Raw genomic sequence first — 21,292 nt, 5'->3', positions numbered from 1 at the left:
GAACTGTATTGTTGGCAAAGAAAATGATTTAGCTGAAAACTTTACATTTGAATAATGCTACAGAAAGTAATAAGTTTTTTGACTGCAAAGAGACATTGAACTGAACTCCAAATTCGGACAAGTTCATTGAGATAGACAACAGCAAAAACAACCGCAATCGGTCAACTTTAAGTAAACTTATGTTAAGGTCAATCGCACAGCAGAATTGAGCTGAGGTTGTCAGTTTTTTTTTTTCTTACTTGGCTCGGCTCCAATCACATTATTGATTATCGCTTGTGTCAAGTCCATTCAACCAGTTAGCAAAGCTAGTCGCGCCCTTTTACACTTTGCTGACTTTAAGTGCCGCGCCCCCATCTGAGTCCTCGGGTTTCAGCCCATTGGCCTGGGACAACCGGGTGTCTGGCCAAGTATCAGCGTAATTGCATGGGCCAAGGATATAATTATGTGCTAAAAGTAATGCCGGCCAGCTAAATTGGCAGCAATCAAAACGCTGAAGCGGGGAAGCAGCCTTTGGCTGTCAACTTAACTACCAAGACATATAAATTCACATTTGTTTAACGTACACACTTTCTTTGCTTCTCTCTCTCTCTCTCTCTCTCTCTCTCTGGTTGACTCTCGATTTTGGTGTCTCCTTTTCGTTTTTTATCGCGCTCTGCCATATGACAGCCATTATTTTTATCAGGCAATTTCAGCAGTTGATTTGAATTTACGATTGTCATGCATCAGCGCAAAGACTGTAGTCGACTTCTAGGCGCAACAGCTGTAATGTGGCTGTATGGGTGCAGCTATGTGTGTGTGTGTACGTGTGTATATTGATTACAGCACATAATTACGCATGGTGCGCAGACAAGAAATAAAATATCACATAGAACTCCATTCGCAACGAGAAGTTGATTAATCGCCAGCGACTCCCACACTCAATGGCCGAGATGAAGGTATTCAGCTGAAGCAGAAGGAGAAGCAGAAGAAGGATGACGATGACAAAGAGCAGCAATGATTGTCACATTCCCATCACATAACATTTTTATGCATGCGCCGCAATTCAATTTTAATAATTCAAAGCAGTAAATTTCACATACGACAATGCTGAGAAGCTTTAAGCATCTTATTATCTCGAGATGAATATCTGTATAAAGTAAAAGAGGCAATATGTAAGAGCATTTCAACATCGGCGTTGTTATTTTCATTCTTTATGTTAATTTCCTTACACAGTTTGTTTGTATTCTGCGGCCCGTTTGCTTGCCAATTGCTGGAGCCTCTCGAATGCCTGGCAAATCCTTAATGGTTAATTTATATGCGCTTGCTTATTGAATACATTGCCACAGGGCTGCCCCCATGGAGTGTGTTGTTTGTTGGGGAAGAGAGAAGGAGAAGGTGGATTGTTTGTAATGCTGCTTGACAGCTGAGAAATCTGTAATTTTCATTTAGCAGTACGCATTTTTAATTGCCTTTACTCCCAGCTTTCGGCCCTATGGCCTTTTCCAGGTGGTTGTAAATCCACCCACTTGCAAAACCCACGTGAGCTGAGCTTGAGCTGCCACGATGATTCCCAGAATGTTGGTCTTTCTGTCCCTTCGTCTATCCGCCTGTTCATTTTCCTGTCCGTCTGCCTGTTAGGTTGATAGCCATAGCCTCTGCCTTAAGTTGTCAAAGTTCAGCCGAATCTGAGCCGCACTTTGCTGTAGAATGGAAAATGGTAAATTGTAAACTTTCCATTGAGGTCAGCACAAAACACGAGCACACACAAAACTGTCTATGGCAAAAGTAATTAACAAATGTGGCTCACACACAAAAAATGAACGCCTCCTCTTATTTCGCATTTAAGGTGAAGTAACTTTTCCTTGCTACCTTCGCTCATTTAACATCAGCGTTGCGTTGCCTTGACTACAGCAAAACACTTTGGGGTTCTTGGTGCTATGGTGCGTATAATTAATGTGGGCATTTAAATGTCAGCGTTTCGTTAAAAGGCATAATGTTTTACCTTTTGCACATTTAGTAGGCACATATGTATGTATTCCCTGCCTACTATAACAATGTATTTACCTTGTTTAAGAAACATTTACTCCTTCAGCGTCGTCGGAATGTTTTTCATCTTTGATATTTTATAGTTTAAATATTTTACAACTACGCTGCGTACAACGTAAGGAAAGCAATGAATCATCATCATTCCTGCACTGTTACTTGAGGACATTTTTGACAGCAGCCGAAGGCTATCAGAAGCAGCTGTTTACCACATAAAGGTTTCTGTACAGTCATGCATCTGACGGTATTTTAAAGTTTTCTTTTCATTTTTATTTATTTTTTTTTTTATGGTACACTTATTTATATTGATTTTATTTGTGCGCTGTCTCTCGTTGCTTTTCTTTTTCCTGGCCAAAATGAATTCACTAAAAATTCGTTTTGTGCTGGCAATTCCCTGAACCTTCTGCTGCTGCTGCTCGTACTTGCTCAGTTCGTTTCCTTTATTAATGCCAAAATTATGTGAGGCATTTACCGAAACTGCTGTGCCAAGGGCAGCAGCAAAGGGAGCAGTTACTCACAACCACATGATCCATATCGACATCGACTTCGACATCGACAGGCTGCCAGCAGCTTTTGGTTGTGGGTTCTTTTCTTGACCTGTCAAACACACACACACTCACACACCCGGGCCACACACTCCAGCCAAGTCACGCCCCCACACGGTAGTAGTGCTTGTGCTGGTTATGATTTCGATTATTGATTTTATCTTGAGAACACACCGTGCCACGCCTCGTGCCTCGTGCCCATTCTTGAGCTCATGCTCTATTTGTGCCACTACTGAAAGCGGAAGCACTTAAATTCCTGCGGTGTTTCCGTTAAGCAATAGCAACAGCTACAGCTACCAACCATCCAACCACGTGACCGCGTTACAGTGTTTAAGCAGCTGCCAGGCATTGACTATGACATGCACAGTGGCAAGCGACATCCTGGGCAGCTACATCCTGTCTTGCACCAGTCCAGTCAGCTGGCCGGCTTTGGCCTCAAGGCAGCCAAAAATCACAACAGTAAAATGCGTTCATTGTCAACGCCATCACTGAAAAGCAACAGCAGCACCAAACTGGGACAGATCCTTCTGACCACATGCGGCGCTTCGCAAAAAATTTAAGAAACTAAGGCGAATGTGCTCGACTGTGAGATGCCCGCTACGCATTTTGTTAAATTAATAAGCGTATATTTGAGGTAGTCCAAAACGGACTTTTCTGTAATATACCAAAATATTGTATATTTGATATGAACATATACCATTACATTTGCACGACCTCAAATTATTGAAGCCAGTGATTTGTGCTTTGTCAAATTGTTTCTTGCTTTATTTTAATTGTACTCTTAATTGCGGATTCTCACTATTAAATGAGGTTATGATTACTTGATCTGCAGTATATACACAAATATAGCCAAGTTTGGTTTCGTCTCTGCTTTTCTTGTTGCCACAAAGTTTTAGTAACCTTCTACACCGCATGGGTAACGGGTATAAATAAAAACAAACCCATTGAGCACGTGCTGCGATAAAGTGGCCAATGTCAATCGCATTTGGTGGCATTTGACGACGTGGTTGCTGTTGCATTTGGCTTTAACTATGGTGTAGGGCAAAGCAGTCGACTGGTTAAGTTTTCCAGTTTGCCGCGTTGGCAGATGTGGTTTCTTTTCGATACAAATATTTGTATACTCTCTAAAAAAATAGAGTTAAGAGAATGCCTATCATGCAATATAAATACAATGTTCTAGGATAAATAGTACATAAGTACCAAGGTTTTCACAAAGGGTATTATAACTTTCTGTCGGCAGGAAATGTATGTAACAGGTAGAAGCAGGAGGCATCTCCGACCCCATAAAGTATATATATTCTTGATCAGCATCATCAGCCGAGACGATACAGCCATTTTCGTCTATCTGTCTGTCTGTCTGTATGAAACACTGGATCTCAGAGACTATAAGAGATAAAACTATAATTTTTTTTCGACAGCATTTGTTTCAAATTTTTACAATCTGGTATATTGTGCCGTCTATGGTATATTTTGAATGTGGTACTATATCGATATACCAAATATTACATACCATTTAATATATTTTTAGTATTTTCGGTATATTTTGAAAATAATACCGCTATATTTTGCTTTTACTCAAAATGGGTAGCGGGTATCTCACAGTCGAGCACTCTCGACTGTAGCTTTCTTGCTTGTTTATATAGTAAACATGCGTACAACTATTTCATAAAATACAGAAAAATTCCCTTAAATATCTACTATAGTTAAGAGTAGTCCATTTATTTTCGCGACCTTTGGAAGCTAAGTAATTAGATTTCCATTCACACGATCAGTGGTCGTTTGCTTCGCATTCGCGTACAGGTCCGGTTAAGCCATTTTATAATGAACTTCATAATATCTGAACAAAACTACTCTATAAATTCAAGAATTTTGGTATAAAAAAAAATAAACCAGTAATATAATAAGTCATAAATTTGTATATTAACATTTTATTAATTAGCTCAGAAACTTATTTTGTTTATGCGTTTAATATGTGTACCTTCAACGTTCGTCTATAGCTTTCTTCTAAAAATCCCTTAAAAAGGATTGCTTAAAGAACACCGCGATACACAGGGTATCACCACAAAATGTATCCGCGACTTGCGCCAGTTTCGAACATGTTATTTTTATTCCCATAACATGGCTTGCATGTTTCTGCTTCCTTTCGTTTGTCGTTTAGCCTTGAAGCTTTTCAGTGTTTCTTTGGTTGCTGTGCCTTTGCCGGTGCCTTTGCCTCGCACAGAAGGCAGAAGTAAACATTAATGTTAGCGTTAACATGTTTTGCTTACTAACATGCCATTCCCTTGTACGCTTAGTTTGCCCCATAGCCACAACACACACACACACATGCACACTTTCAGATAAAACGAGGAAGAGTACGAGTGTGTATAGAAAACTGCCTCAACTTGGCTGATTTGTTTGCCTTTATGCCAGTGCTCCCCCATTCTCATCTCATTGCCGGTCTGTCTTTTGCGTTCAGGGCAGTTTGTTGTACTCGTATTTTAGTATCCAGCAAAAGAGTGAGTCTCGAAACAGTCACAGCCCATCGCCTCATTTTCGTTTAATATTTTACAGCTGAACTGTTGCTTCGGTTGCTTTTGTGTCTGTTGCTGTTTCCGTTTTTTGTCCCAGTCTTTCCGTCCCGCTCTTCTCTTCCTTTTGCGCTGTTGCTAAACGTTGTTCACACAGTTTCTCTTTACTCATTTCCGTTTCCGTTGCGCGCAGCCTGCAACTGTTTTTTCTGCTCCTTCGTCTTGCTTTTGCTTTTGCTCAGTTTTGCTCTTTGCTGTTGCTGTTGTTTATGGTGGGCAAATAGCAGCAGCGCCTTGCGTCTTTTGAGTGTGGCTCGCTGACTTTTTGGCAACAACTGATTAAATATTTGCCCGCCCACGCTTTTGGGTTTGAGTGGGCGTGGCTTTTCGGTCGTTGTAATTTATTGAAAATTATGAAAGCTTGCCAGCAATGTTTTGACAACCCGGAAACTTGGTCGCTCCTTCTGGCCCAAAGCTGATTAAAATAGTTGTGCAATTAATGTTGGCTGCTTTGCAGCTGCAAAAACAACAACAAACAAACTTTTCAACCAAAAGTAACAGCAGCAGCTGCCACAATCAATAATTAAGGTCTTTTTAAAGCGGACACTTATGTAAGTATCAAGACATCTTTGTAGTCTCAAATCATGTTTGATAATATAATAATTAGGACACTTTATTGGAATAATGCAAATAAAAATTTAGCGAGTGAGCGTTTTTCAAAATGAAAGGAAAAACAACTTAGCTTAGCGACTGTCGAGTGTGCTCGACTTCTTAAAATAAACAATATTCCGCAAAAATACTAAAATATGCGCAATGTTCTAGCCAAAAAAGCGTTGTTTTGCATTTAATCCAATCCTAACACTCGATAAGTGTCTTCGAGGCATACAAATTACTATCGCGAGGTAGTTTTATTTTAAATGCCAAAAACGAGACATGCGAATAATTATCCACGATCGCATTCAACGGATTCTTTTAATGGCGTGGTTAAAATAAAAGCAACTGAATGTCACAAACTAAGCATAAACTGATTTTCCAGAAAACTAATTCCGCATTAATTACGATTTGTAAAGGAAAATGTGCTCTCAAAAATTTTGTAAATCTGAAATCAAATGTTTACAATTTAAAAAAAAAATTCTGAAAACTCGAATATAAACGATTATCTATCAGTGAATATTGTTTGCATTAATTCTTGGTAAATTTTCTTAAACATGTTAATTTTTAAAATTTATCTTTAGTGCAGGTTTTAATTTGTTTCTTTACTTCAATTGTTACTATTTTGCTGTCAGGGACAAACACATACAACATAACTTACATACACGCAAGCGCCCACATGAACCTGAAAAAGTTTTCTATTGCCGAAAAGTGAAAAGTTTTGATGTGGAAGGCCTTGATGGCGGCGCAGCGTTGATGCCCTTCTCCCATTGCAGATGCCTTTTTCCTTTTCAATTGAGCAATTTTTGCTTATAAAGGGGGACGCAAGCAACACAAAAAAGTTGAAACCGTTTGTCTTTTATATATACATATATATTTTTTGTTCTTCTCTTCTTTATATTATTTCTTGTGCCTGCAGCTGATGCAGTCGCTTCAGAACAGAGTCGGTCCATGATGATGATAATCAAGACGATAATGACTAGTGCGAAGGCTATTTGCTACTGATGATGATGGATACGATTACCAGTTGGCAGCACATTCAATTTTCTGTCTGAATCGTAGTTTCATTTTCACTATGCAGTCTGCAGTTAAGACCTTGGCACTCATTGTTGCTGCTTTTGTTGTTATCAACTTACAAATTGGCCTTAAAGCGATTATCCTAAGTAAATGGCGATTATGCTCAACAGAACAGTTGGTTAACTTTTCAAAAACAATATGGTAAACTTTGCCTTGGGTCAAGTTTTCTAAGCTGCAGTTGAACTTATTGACTTTATTTGTTGTATGGACACCAGTTGAATGCATTCCATTGTATTCTTTGAGGTAAATGGAGAAATTATTACATGCACTCTTGTAATTAATATTTAATTGAATATCATTCTTAATATCAATGAATAAAAGTCGTTTCTATCAATTTTAAATTACTTTTTAAAGGCATTCAGTGAATCTTCTTAAAAGTTGGTTTCTGACATTGCTCCCTATCAATAATATTACATTTGTTTTTTGATTATTCTCTTTCCTTTTACATCGCATATTGCGCATACGCCCGAGTGGTCAAGCAGAGCGACTCTTTACTCGTTTATCGCATCATTCGCTTTTCCTTGTATTTACACTGGAGCTCTTTTCATCTTGTTCACCTTTTAGCGACGATTTCCCTTACAATTAAGGAGCACAAATTAAGCGATTTTCCGTTTTCTTTTATGGAGGATGCCATCATCTTCAATCCGATTATCTTCATTTTCATTTTCATTTCCATCTTCATTGCACGCTCTCTCACTCTCTCTCAATCTCCATCTGTTGTTTGTTGTTTGTTTCGCACTTGACCTTTTTGCCACTCTTACTTTTGCTTGCCTTTGATTATGGCCTACATTATTTACACGCAACATTAACAACAGAAAAGAATAATAATAACAGCAACAGCATCAAGAGAAATCCGTAGCCAGCTGCTTCATTTGTCAGTCAGAGATTCCAAATATGCCATATAGTATATACATACGTATTGTCGTATAAATATGCCTGCGACTCGTTGAATTTCGTATACGACATGAATTTTTAATCAAAGTTACGAAACGTATAACACACCTGACTTCTGCCAGAGGGCGGAATCGCAGAGTAAGCCAGTTGGCTTATTGAAAAGAGCAGAAAGAGTGTCAGCACATAAAAGCGAGTACACATATAAATTTAAGAGGTGTTTTCCAACAATTAATCATTTCACTTTATACAAAAATATCTAGACTTTATCAAAGAAATTGAATTTTCAATCATCTTTACGTATTATGCAATTTATGACATTAGTAATCCCATTAGCACTATTTTATGCATTTCATTTAACTAATTTAATTTATTTTATTTTACCCACCAAACATTTAAAGAATTACTTTTGTTAAGTTTGAATTGATAATTTAACTTTATGATGAGTCTTTTAAAATCTCTCTTTGCTCATGAGAAACATTCTCATTTTTAGAAATTTCTTTGTACACCCTCGCATATTAACATAGTTGTATATCTCATGGCTCAATCTGTCAATCTCATGATGCTTATATTATTCTCATTGGTATGCAACAAACGCAGCAGCGAATCACTTTTAGCTTCCTCAGCCGTTTACCATCCTCAGTATTTACACTATCAGATGGGAATAATCTTGGTCCACATATTCTATTGTGTTCTCTTCTAGTATTTTCCTCCATTATTTGAGCTGTGCTCTCCTGGGCGCATGTTTTGTCCCGAAATTGACAAAAGAAAGAATATGAAATTGTCTTTCGCTGGCATTTTGTCAATTGCAAATTGGCAGCTTGAGTCAAATGAAGTACTTAGGGACAGCGAAAAAGAGTTCCTCTAGTGCACTGCGGGGAGCAATTAATGGTTGAACTTGCGGACCGCTTAATATTGCAATAAATTAAATATGTACAATTTACATTCCCAATATGCAACATTTTATTCATGAAAAATTCACTTAAATATATTACAATTTGGCATTATGTGGCCACATCAACGCCCTCAGTAATGGCTGTAAGAATAACATTGCAAAGCGGCAATAAACGCCGAACAATTTGGCACTTAAGTTAACGTTGAAAGGTGGGCCAAAAAAAAAATTTATGTGCATTTTTATTAAAAGCTCATTGGGTTGCTTTCCCCACCTTTTTCCAACTCCATCGTTTTCTTGATTTCTTTCTTGCCATTTTCGTTTCCTTGCTTCATCCTTTAATGAAAACGCACACGTAATGCCATAAACATTTCCACGGCCAGAACCGAAGCCAAACGAAAACCCTATCGCCGTGCTTAATATGCGATTGAAGGTCACCAAGTTAGAGGCAACAGTTTGGGCTGAGACCATGAAGTCTTTATAGCCCAAAATAGCCCTTTCATGTGCCTGATTAAGCACCCAAACACACACGCATACCCAAATCGGCATGGCCAACCAGTTGCACAAATTGAAAATAAATTAAAATAAAGCGTTTCAGATGATCGACTGCCCAATTATCTTTTCGTTATCTTTTCTTTGCACCATTCTTCTAAAATTTGCAGTACTAGCCTTTTTAATATGCAACATTTGATACGTTTTAAATGACCAACTATAAGATTACTCATTTCGTTTGCTTTAAGCCATTCCCCAGAATCTGTGTCTGTTTCGCTTAAGTATCATTTTAAAATATGCACATATATTAAATAAAGTGGCCTAAAATCATAACAGTCGTATAAATTCCTTCGCAAACGCATTACTAGCATCTCATAAGCATAATATACCCCTAAAACCGTCTGCGTACTAGTATAAAAAAGGCAACACATACGCCGCGTTAGCCGCGCGGGCAATCAAATGAAATAAAAGTGAGCCAAATAGCTCAGGACATTGCTTTGATGCAAGCATCGCCCATTGCGCCGTTAGATAGCACAGTCCACAACCAACACCCACACACCAGCACACACACATACACACACACACACGCACACATCAACGCCATCAGAGTGCGCTTTTAAAGTGCGCTGAAGCGTAACGAGCGCAACGACCGAGCAACTTAGCCGAGTTACTTTGTCTATTCTATTGACGCTTTTATGCTACAACAGAAAATACTGCGAAGTTGGTCTTTTATTTTACTCGCTGTTGTTGTTTGTGATTTTGTTATTTTTATTGCAGTTTATAACTTTATGACGGAGCGTGTCATAAATTCGTTTATAGCAATCGAATGAGCTGCCTCGGACAACGTCTCCATTTTTACATTGCCTACTTTAATTAAACACACGACTGACCACCAGCTGGATATATTCTGCGCTGCACGTCACTGCAGCAGATAACAATAAAATTGTTGCTGAGCTAACTTGCTCGAACAAAGTCGCAACAAAACGAATCGTGCGGAAATTTTTAAATGCGCCTAAAGTTGCCCAAGTATAAAGAGAGCTGCCGTGGCACACTCACACGCACACACCGGATAGTTATCAATACACAATATGTAGCTGTGTGTGCTTGTGTATTCGTGTAGTTGGCTTTGGGACTGCCACTGGGACTGGGATTGGGGGTCTACTACCTGTAGCATATATGTATAAAGTAAAGTCTGCATAATTATTTCATGCGCGCTGTTTGACTTGGGATTGGGAATAAGAGACGCACAGCAGGCAAATATGCAAAAGGGGGAAGCTGAGACTGCTCTCTACGTTCCAAACCAACTACATATATGTATGTATGTATGTGTGTATGGTATAAATCTAACTATACAACAAATGTGCACATGTGCGTGTTAAAAGCAGCCAGAGACATCCTATAAAATACCTAAAGAGGGTGCTAAAGTTAATACTAGTTAGCGTTGTTCGTTACTTATTTAACGTTCCTCCTTTTCAATTCGCTTTATTTGTAGGTACACTATTATATTAATTTATAGTATTATATTTATTATATATTCAGTTTCATAAATGTTTGCATTTTTACATTAAATTTCTATGGTGAAAATTTAATTTACAGAACCTATGAACGCTCGTGGAAGACAAGAAACCCTAAATGAATAAAATATGGAATAGTGAATTAGTGCTGGGTTGCTCGAGAGTAACTGAAAAAGAGTAATCTGCTCATTTAAGAGCTTGTGAACAAGTCTTTTTCTAGTTATTCTTTTTAGTTCACTTCACTACTCACTGCTAATTCGCTCACATGTTCACTTGCAAATTTACTATATTCTTCATTGCTGGATTCTTTGGAATCATTTGGTGTAACCAATCATTTTTATGTGTGCTCTGTAATTGACTTTTGATATTATTATTCCTGTCTGAGTTTGTTAACTTTTTCACCCCCAAACACCTGTTTGAATAATACGACTTTGATGTAAAGTTTACAGTGTAAACCTTTGCATTATAGAATAACATCAAGCAGATGCGTTTGGTACAAATATGGTGTAAACATTAAAAGTTAACAACTGAAAAAACGAACTTTCGAACAATTTTGAGCAACTGAACAAAAGGAACGATGAATGGAAACTTATTCATTTCGTTCACTTCACTTAACTAGCATATCTTTAATGCTAGTGCAAGTGAGTAGATTTGAATATCCCCTTTTTAAGCTGCGCCACTGTCAGTAGCAAGGACTTTGTGTGTTTGGTTTACGAGTCGCCAGAGTGTCTGAATTGATGACTTGTGCGTGCTTTAAAAGCCATGCTTTAAGCGTAACTATTTCTTCTTCTAGTTTGTTTTCGCTTCCAGCTACTATACTACGCACAATTGCATATCCCGCCTCTCGAGCATATTTCCATATAATGTATACTGCGGAATAATTTCGGTTCGCATCCTGCATCTCACATTTCAGGTCATCAAATGCGTAATCAAATGAAATACACGAGAATAACAAACGTAGCAGAAGCAAACACGTAAATAAAAGCAAATATGCTACAAATAATTCCACTGAAATCTGAAATCTTTTCAGAATTTGCATAATTTTTTGCCGACATGCGTCCACGTGTCGTATTTTTTTCTCGTTCAGTTTTCTCTTCGTGCCGTGTCCAGGTCGTTCAATAAAAAAATAAAAAAAATATAGATATAAAAAAAATGCCACAAAAATGAAATTTCAAATATTGCTTGCGCATTTATTTTCAACATTTCCGCCGCAGAACTACTTATGACATACGTTGCTTACTAGACCAAGTATTTTATGTCTTGCCCAAGGGCTTCTGTTTATGTTTCCATCTCTACGTTGAATTCATAGTTGTAGGGAAAGTAAATTGAGAGACACAAAAATGATTGCCAGAGTTTGACTATGTACAGCACTATATAATATTTATGGAATTTTAACTGCAGTATCTATAAATGTGAAGTTGGAAATATTAAATTATAGCTACGCTAAAATGTTTTCTAAATTAATTAATATGAAAAAATAAAATAGAAAGAATATTATTCATAATAAGAGAAAAAGTGAATAAATTTTAGGGTGGAAAATAACGACTTTAAGCCGTTACATAAATTGTATTGCCTCGATTTTATGTGAAAAAAATTAAAGGTATAAATTTCTAATTAAAAATCTGGATGTATGTATGTAAATATGTAAACATAAATATTACAAATGTTTCCTTATGATAATTTTCTGAAATTTTAAATTTAGCAACCTCCGAATAACAAACTTTCTTGTTGATGGTGCTACAAGAGTATGAGGGAATAGAATTTGCGTCACGAATTTAAAGCATTGCTGCAAATGACAAAAAAAAATGAAAGCGTTCTATGTTTGTTTATATAATAAAATAAAAGAAATGCGCACCTTGTGCATATTTTGTTGTTGTTTTTTCAGCTGTTGAGTTGTGCTTTTGACAGGAGGGGAAAATGCAAATCGTTTTGGTCCATTGATGGGCACTGAAGCCTGCCGAGTCCCGGCTTAAAATTGAAGCTGTGCACTCACCAAATTGCCGGCTGCCGCCTGACGACTGCAAACTGCAACAGCGAGCGTATTGTGCTGCCTCTGAGGCAGCTAAATGACAGTAGCAGAAACAAAAAAATAAAAAAAATAAGAACAACAAAAAATGGATAAAAGCAAACAAGGGCACACGGCAACAGTTTGTTTGTCAAAGTGTTGAAAGCGCGCAACGCATGCCCGAGGGAACCGTGAAGTGGGGCGAAAATGGGAATACAGAAAACAGTCGTAGAAAGAGATACAGATACAGATACGTTTATATCTACAGATAGAGATAGAGATGCAGATAGGAATAAAAAAGACTGAGATACATTTGCAAAAACAAACACTGGCATAGGCATGTTTGCATTGCAGATGAGCAACTGGAGGCTGGTGGGCATAGAGCTTTAAATATTTAGGCAGCACTTACAGAGGATAACAGCAACAACATCAACAACTAGCGTAAAGTGTAACCAATGAAATTAACCTGAGAGGATCAAATTCATTGTCGCAAGAACACATTGAACTGAGCTCGGCTAATTTTGAGCAATATTTTGTGGCTTTTGTGGGCCTACAGAGTGGGAAGACCAACCATCAACAGCCTCATAAAGAGGGAGGGTCTGGTCTGGTCTGGTCTGAGAGTGGTGTGCCACAAAAAAGACAAGCAGTCTGCCACTGGCAGAGACCGAGCCCGAGACTGAGACCGGGGCCGGGGCCGGGTGCTCATGCGGAAACGGAAGTGACAGTGTATGAAAAAGATGGACGGGCAGCACTCGCAAGGACGTCAAGGGAACGAGAAGTCTGCAGGGCCTGAAAATGGCACTGAGATGGGACATGAATATGAAACGCACTTCGTAAATCGTAACAATTTTTATCTTTATCGTTATCGTTATCGCTGTCCCTGGCAAACGAACTGACAAAACCATATGCATAAATATCTAAGTATTTACATGCCATATTGTATGCGGGCACGCTCCTAATGTGCCTCTCTACAATATGTGTGAGTGTAGCTATGTGTTAGATAAGCTATTCAGCACCCTGCACTTGGCTGCTGTGATATTTTCTTTAAGCTTTGCCATTCCAGCCTCTTAACGACAAATACAAGCTTTATGAAAAGACCATTAATCATATAATTAAAAGGAAGAATTTTAATTTAATGCATGCTAAAACTAACTCATAATCAGACGATTAATTATTGTATTATCTATGCCTAGAAATTCAATACGAACAATTCATGTAGTTCATAGAGGTTAATAGATTCTACGTAATAAATTAAAGTGGAAATATTTTTTAGAAAAAATTGAGGTAATTGATGAATTTCCATAGAGAAGCGCAAATAATGATTCGTAGAGAAATGTTTGGGTTTCTTTTCGACTCTAAAAAGTGTTACAAATTTTAATTCTAATAATTTCATTAACTTTAGCATGTCCCGTCTATCTATTTATTGTTACTCGCAACTCAAGTTCGTTTTAGATTTTTGGCATTCGCACTATTGCCCTCGCAAGATCTGATAATCTGGAATATTTTGTACACATACATATATGTATACCAATTATATAATATTAGATTTCGTAAGTTTGAATGCAACTGAATATCAGTATACTAAATGTGTCATTTGGTAAATTCCGTTATTTATCGATATATTTATTATTGTTTTGCTTTCACTAAAAATGGATAGCGTGTATTTTACAGCCGAACACACTCGATGGTAGCTATCTTACTTATTTTATCTAAAACTGTAAAATTTAATGGTTATATTGTGTTGTGGTTATATTGATGTCCTACCATAATTAATAATTTTTTAAGTTCGAAAATAATTATAAAAGTTCAGAAATACTAAACGAGTACATTTAAACAAAATCAGATTGCTAATTCACCATCGTTGATACCCCACAACTATGTTATTTATACTCACATTAAAATTATATAACTAATCATGTTTATTGTTATACATGCATTGTTTATACATGCATTTTCACTTCCCTATTTACGTCGATTGCTACTCATCACGGAGCTTTGCTATGCTCGTAATTGTGGTTTATGTCTTAGTTAGCCTGAGATGGAAATCTTTGAGTGCTGATTTATGCATGCTGTACTCTGGACTAACTACTTGAGTGTCATCTATCGGCGCATTTATCTTGTGGCAGGTCAAGGCTTCCTAAGCATCAACAGAAGCAATGAGCTTCAGGGTTGTGCGAGCTGAGGAGGATATTCCACACTCAGTTGTGTCCCATTTTATTACGCAACAGCTTCCAATTGCCACAGCTACAGCTACAGCTACTGCCTTAGCCACAACTATTGCCACTGCTATATACATACATCCGCAGCCATCCGTTGTCATCTGCTATGCTATTATTTATATTGTGTTAAGCACTTTAGTACATCCTAATGCGTAGTGTTGTCCCCGCTTCCCTTCTTCTACTACTTCTGCTCCATCTTTCTTTTCGCGTAAGTCAAAAGAATGCCTCAGGCATTAGAAGTGATAGAAAGAGAGCTGCAGACAAAGCATTCGGCAGCTCGTCACCCAACGCTACCAATGCAGCATTATGACAAACAGGAAATGGGCAACCAGGGCAATGCTCAGCCAAATACATTGAAAAGCTTGCAACGTTCCTAACAGCCACGAAAAGTGCACGTAAAAGCTGTAAATTGCCACTAATAGAGTGCAAATAGCTTTAAAGTCGAACGATGCGAAGGGAAAAGGACGGAAAGTGAAAAGTGAGAACAAAAGCATTAGACAATCGAAACTAAAATACCCTCACTGATATTGTGCTGTATATAGAAAATGACAAGAACTTATATTTTATTTTAATTCAATATGGTGAGCTAAATTAAATTAAATTTAGAAATATCTTATTAAGAATTATTTTAATATGCTTGCATCAATATATGTTGTGTGAATAAAACAGCCTCCTAGGTCTAACAGTTGATCTATAAGTAGGTTGACATTTTGGACCAAAGAAGTTACAATACAGAACAACTCTACGCACTTTTTGATATATAATCGCTGATTAAATGAATCGATCTAAAAAATTGGAATTATAATATGATGATGCACGCGTCTTGAATAACATCAAACAATTCTCTTTTCGTTATTGCACAATCCATTATTTAAAGCGAATAGTGCTATCAAGATCTAACTAGCCAAATACCTGTCAAATGGCTATCTCAAATTGGGTAATTTCATTGCGAATTCCCACTTTTATAGCATACCACAATTTCCACTAGCTTATTGTTGTTTTTTTCTGAAGTCTGACCTTTAACGAAGCAGCGTTGTGTGTCTGTTGGCTGTGCCAACATTTTGGCCATGGAATTTGTATTAAAATGTCTATGGAAGACGAGCCAAGAAATATTTGTTCTGCCGAAAACTATTGCGAGGGTCCACGAACAACGCAGATGCCATAGTTTTCATGTAAAGCCACAATAAAGCAAAAGGCATCTGCCCCATGGCATGTGTGTGTGTCTATGCTTTAGTATATAGGTATGTAAGTGTGCGTGTGTGAGTGTGTATGCGTGTGTAAGTGTGGGCGCCAGGAAAACAATTTTCGAAGAATTTTACAGCTGAGCGCGCCACTGGCAGCTATTCGTGGCTATCAAAAAACGGTGGAGGACTGGGAGACTGGTGGTCGAGTGGCAAAAATGGCAACTAAAGTGCGAAATAAATTTAATTTACTCAAGAGCCTTGACTAATTGTCATGGTAAATCAACGTGTGACAGGTGCAACAAGTAAGGCCCAACGACCTGTCCACCCACCACTGCTTTCCCAGCAAATGATTAAATTTGACAAGACCTGTCAAATGCTGAACAGCCAGTTCATCATTTAGCAGCAGGTCACTCAATTAGCCAACTAGGCTCAGACACAAGTACCGCAGTTGTTGGTCTACAACACCGACGCGTCGTCTTAAGAATTCAAAGCACATGGTGAGTTTCATCTAGCGTCTATTCCCCTGACTAATTTCATATGCGAACTTCCCCTTTGAAGGTTAAAGTTCAGTATACATACATACATATGTATATAGTAGTATGCTACAGGGGAAACCGTAAAAACCTCATCGTTAGCTTTCACCTGGTCAAAACTGGGGTGGAAGCAGCTGAGCAGCTTCAGCTCGATGCGACTGGGTAACTGGGTGACTCTGAGCAGCTCGGAGACTTGGCGACTCTATTCAGAGACTGCTCGTCCAGGAGTGCGGGTTTGTTTTCATTTACTATCTGGGATTTGAAATGTTAGCAGTTAACAGCGAAAAGCACATAGAGCAAAGCCTGCTCTCTTTTTTGTCTCAATCTAAAACTGTTATATTGCCAAGCTTATCGATTATACAATAGCTTTTAAAGCTCGAAAGCTTCCAAATAGCTTTAACGCGTCCAGGTTTTTGCCTCAAGTTTAACGCAAAGTTTTATTATCCAGTTATTTTGGAGCTTTCAAGAATTCACAATAGAATCAAAGCTTAAATAATGGTTATGAATTCTGGATTCATGAACGAAAATCCAATGAAATCATTTTGATCCAAGTTCATCATGAAAAGCTTATCTGTGGGAGTCAGGTCGGTTTTCTCTTTGGTAAAAGCATCATCAAAGTTGCTAATGTCCTTGCGATGTTTCTGTAAAAAATTAAGGAATTACTAAAAAGAGTTGATTATTATATCGGTCAAGTAACACACAATCTTGGGCACAATAGGTGGTTCCATTTCTCCAGCTTCGGCCTTATCCCAATCAATTAGACGGTAGAAAGGATGTGTAGTAATTTCTTGCTTGGCATAGCGACCAGCTCCCAGACGATTGTTAGGTTTCTTTGCTAGAAACTTTGGGAGAATATCAAAACTTTTAATAGTCATTAGAATATTTTTAAATTTATGCTTACGCTGGTGATAATATCCATGGCTTCCTGTGAAAAGTGCTTGGGGAAGACAGCCTTCTTTTCCTTGATATTTCGGAAAACGGCATTATCATCCTCACCTTCAAAAGGCGCCTGGCCAGCCATTAATTCGTATAGCAGCACTCCAAATGACCACCAGTCAGCCGTAGTCGAGTAAGGATCATAGCTCACAATCTATAAACAAATGATAAACAAAAATGCTTTCTTGATAAAAATTCATACGCTTCTAGTAGAAGCCCACCTCTGGTGCCATATAGTTGGGAGTGCCACAGAAAGTGCGTGTAGTATGTCGATCAGTGACGCCTTCTTTGCTGAGCCCAAAGTCCACCAGCTTGACGTGTCCTTCGGCATCAAGCAACACATTGTCAAGCTTTAGATCGCGATAAATAATCTCACGTTCATGTAGAAAGAACAAAGCAATTGCAATTTCCACCGAATAGAAACTATAAAAGAAAACTCAGTAAATATATTAAACCAGTAAGAAGTCTACAGTCGAGTTTTCTTGACCGAAAGGAACTCCATAAAATTGTAAGATCTTTCTTTGATTATTAATTGTGAATAGGAGATATTTCAATCCCAAAACAAATGAACCCACAGAAACAACCAAAGCAACTAAAACCCGAATGAAGTTTTTTTGCGATATAAAATTATTTTTTAGGTAACTTCTATGACTTTTGTTAATATTAATAATCGTGACCATAGAAAAAAAATTTGATCCACGAAAAGTGGTCGGAAAAAAAATGTATGTAACTTACACGGCCACTGACTCCTTGAAACGTCCATATTGCTGCATGTGATACATGAGATCGCCTCCTTTGCAGTACTCCATGACGAAGAACAAGCGATCCATGGTCTGGAAACAAGAATGCATTGCAACAAGGAAGGGAGGTCGACCGGACAGTGCAAGGATGCGTTTCTCATTCATTGGCAGCTCCATGTCATCTGTTTGAATGATGACATCCTTGCGCAGCACTTTCACAGCATATAATTCGTCAGTGCCACGGCGCTCAGCTAGTAAGACCTTGCCAAAGGATCCTTTTCCGATGACCTTAACAAAGTTAAAGTCCGCTGCACGTATCATGTCCCGTTTGCTCATGTTATGCGGCATGTCCTTATTGTCCATGCGACGCTTCTCATTCGGTTTACGCTCGTGCTGCGCAAGATGCGTCAATAAACTGGTTGCAACTGGAAAAGCAGACTCTACTCACTTGGACCTCATCTCGTAGACGTGCCATGTCATTAATGACATCCACACAGGGAATGTTGTAGTGCTCGCCCTCCACTTGGGACAGAAACTTGTACCAGCCATCGATGGGCTCCTTTTGCAGCTCCTCCAGACTGAATGAGAATGAGCCCATGAAATCATTGCGCGAGGTACGATCCCAATCCCAGATCTCAATCAGCAGTCGCTTCTCCCTGTCCTGAGGCTGCAGTTCACTTTAAAATAATAAAATAAGTATAATTTCTGAAGCCATCAAGTGTCACTTACAAGGTCAAGGTTTCGTTAAAGACAGGATTGAGGTTCTTCTGTATGGTCTTGGTTTTCTTTTTAGTGCGACCCGAACGATCGGGATGCATTTGAACTGCCACATAAGGATCACTGAAGCCGTTGGTATCCATGGGAATAAGATTGGCAGCTTCTTTGACTGCAAAAATTTACAGAGAGATTGAACTTAACTGTTCAATAATTTAAAGGTCACACTCACTTTCCACTTTGAGATTGTTACCCTTGAGCTCTACATAAAGCAGCAGCTTGCCACGCACTTCACTGATGTCTGCACCACACATGGGCGGCACTTGGTCCTTGCACTGATGATGCACATTCAAATTGCAGTCTGCGACGTAATTGGATAAATAGGTAAGGATTTGTATACGGCAGCTTTATTTTATAATTAACGATTAGAGTAGAGCACCTCGCACCTCATAAATTATATATATCCTTGATCAGACAAATCAGCCAACAAGTAACAGAATAAAATTAGTATGTTTAAACAACTAAACAAGATTTATAAAAACTAGAAGTAAGTAGATCAAGTTTTTTTTTTAAAATTCCTCCAAATTTGAGAGAGATGAAATAATAATAATAATATAAAACTTTTAAAATAAATATATATAATAACAAGGAGACACAGTTGGATTCATCAAAGCGCTATTTGGTTCTAACCCGAACATTTAAATTCCCTAAACCTAAACTAGTTCTGCACTACCAAAAATTTTGCATTAAGCTCTTACTCCTCGCCACACTGGACTTGCCTCATTATTTCACTTTCATCCATCACTTACTTTCGCACTTGACGCCTTGATGGGCAACACCATGAAGCAACATGCCGCACTCATCACAGAAGGTGGGCGTTGTGTATGTGGTCGAGATCCAGCCGTGTTTCACCTTCGCACAGTCAGCATCGAAATCGGTGTCCTTGCCAGGACACTTGAAAACCACAAATTTGCAGCATTTCTGATGAATATTAAAGCGGCATTCTGTGTAGCAAAACTGTTAAATTTAATTTTGAATTGCTAGAAATTCTTTAACATACCCTCGCACTGAAAACCTTGTTTTCCAAAGCCCCTGAAAATTATCCACGGCGCCGCATGCAACAATGCAAAGAGCAACAAAACGTGTCAACTTACAGAATGCTAATTAAATTAGGCGACGCAGCGCTTGCAAGCAAGCGGCAAAAAATAAGAAACTTGCACAATCCGAGGGTCGACAGCACAAATAAATGGGTCGTGGCTATATTTATCTTTTGCGGTTTTTGTGGTCCTCCAGCTCACTCACCAGATGAAGTCCTTGCAGTGGCCACAGTACGTTGGCTGCTTAAAGAAACGCACTGTGAACCGATGTCCGTTCACAATCTCCAGACCCTTCCGCTTCATGGCGCCCTTACGCAATCGATTCTTCATATAGTTGACAATATTCGCTTCCCCTGCGATTTCCACCAGGTTAACTGGTGCTTTTCCACCAGCTGCAGCTCCTGCTGTAGCTGCCGCCGGTGCTTTTGGTGCGGCAGGACCTGCTGGTGCCGCAGTTGCTGTGGGTAGCACTGTAGCGCCAGGTGTTGCCACTGCTGCGGCCGCCATGGCTCAAAAGGATACTCCAAGGATGTCAAAAGAAATATTGCCTCAGGCAATACCGCGCTATTCGACGCGCGACTGTCAACTGACCCGCTGCAGTCGATAGTTAAACGCTGTTGAACAAAAGAAGCCATCCAAGTTAGTCCCCAGCAGTTGCAATGCTTCTCCAGGTCTAGAGGTCAATAAAGTACTTATGCTCGGACTTGCATTTTATTTTTGTATAGTACTGGTATGAATTGCGCTTTTACTAATTAACAACTATGCAAAATATTGCAAAACAAAACAAGTAAGATAGCTACCGTCGAGTTTTCTCAACTTCGAAAGAGATATTATCGTTAAAAAATACCAAATTAATATATTTAAATAATAATATATGCTGAAAATATGGCTTATACCAAAATATCACATATTCTGGTATATTTATTTTATTTTTCATTCAAAATACAACATATAAAAAAAAGCAATATAAAGCAATTAAAATATATCTAGAATCATGAAATAGAATATTAATTTAAAGGTTGATATATATTATGTCAATATATGTATTTATTAACACAACAATTTATAATGTAATTTAAATTTTCATTATTTTGGTATTAAACAAGTAAGAAAACTACTGTCGAGTGTACTCGACTGTCACATACCCGCTAGCCATTGTGAATAAGAGCAAAACTGAGCGGTATTTATTTAAAAATTTACCAAAAATACTAAAAATATACGAAATTATATATTTAGTAAAAAAATATACCAGATTGTTAGCCATACATAA

At 38.2% G+C, this 21,292-nt stretch overlaps 1 protein-coding gene across 1 annotated transcript; it reads right to left on the bottom strand.

Moving 5' to 3' along the window:
- Positions 1 to 16,945: 16,945 nt before the first annotated feature.
- On the bottom strand, positions 16,946 to 20,612 carry LOC133843840 (protein kinase C, eye isozyme). Its single transcript, XM_062277576.1, has 11 exons — positions 20,228 to 20,612; positions 19,986 to 20,017; positions 19,735 to 19,929; positions 19,158 to 19,286; positions 18,941 to 19,097; positions 18,660 to 18,888; positions 18,207 to 18,604; positions 17,693 to 17,894; positions 17,437 to 17,625; positions 17,237 to 17,377; positions 16,946 to 17,176 (listed from the first exon to the last, which is right to left on the bottom strand). The coding sequence occupies exons 1-11, from the start codon at positions 20,527 to 20,529 to the stop codon at positions 17,024 to 17,026; spliced, it is 2,127 nt and encodes a 708-aa protein (XP_062133560.1). The 5' UTR covers positions 20,530 to 20,612; the 3' UTR covers positions 16,946 to 17,023.
- Positions 20,613 to 21,292: the final 680 nt, after the last annotated feature.

The sequence above is a fragment of the Drosophila sulfurigaster genome, chromosome 3 (assembly GCF_023558435.1).
Source record: "Drosophila sulfurigaster albostrigata strain 15112-1811.04 chromosome 3, ASM2355843v2, whole genome shotgun sequence".
Taxonomy (NCBI): domain Eukaryota; kingdom Metazoa; phylum Arthropoda; class Insecta; order Diptera; family Drosophilidae; genus Drosophila; species Drosophila sulfurigaster.
Note: the sequence above shows the minus strand (reverse complement) of the source record. Positions and strands in the feature narration are given on the sequence as shown.

Bases quoted from the DNA above. Each gene is read 5' to 3' on its own strand.
- LOC133843840 (XM_062277576.1), bottom strand. From the start codon at position 20,529: ATGGCGGCCGCAGCAGTGGCAACACCTGGCGCTACAGTGCTACCCACA. The intron at 19,287-19,734 runs GTAAGTGATGGA...ATTACGTCGCAG, and splicing joins TCAAGGCGTCAAGTGCGAAA to ACTGCAATTTGAATGTGCAT. The intron at 17,626-17,692 runs GTGGGCTTCTAC...ATTTGTTTATAG, and splicing joins CCAACTATATGGCACCAGAG to ATTGTGAGCTATGATCCTTA.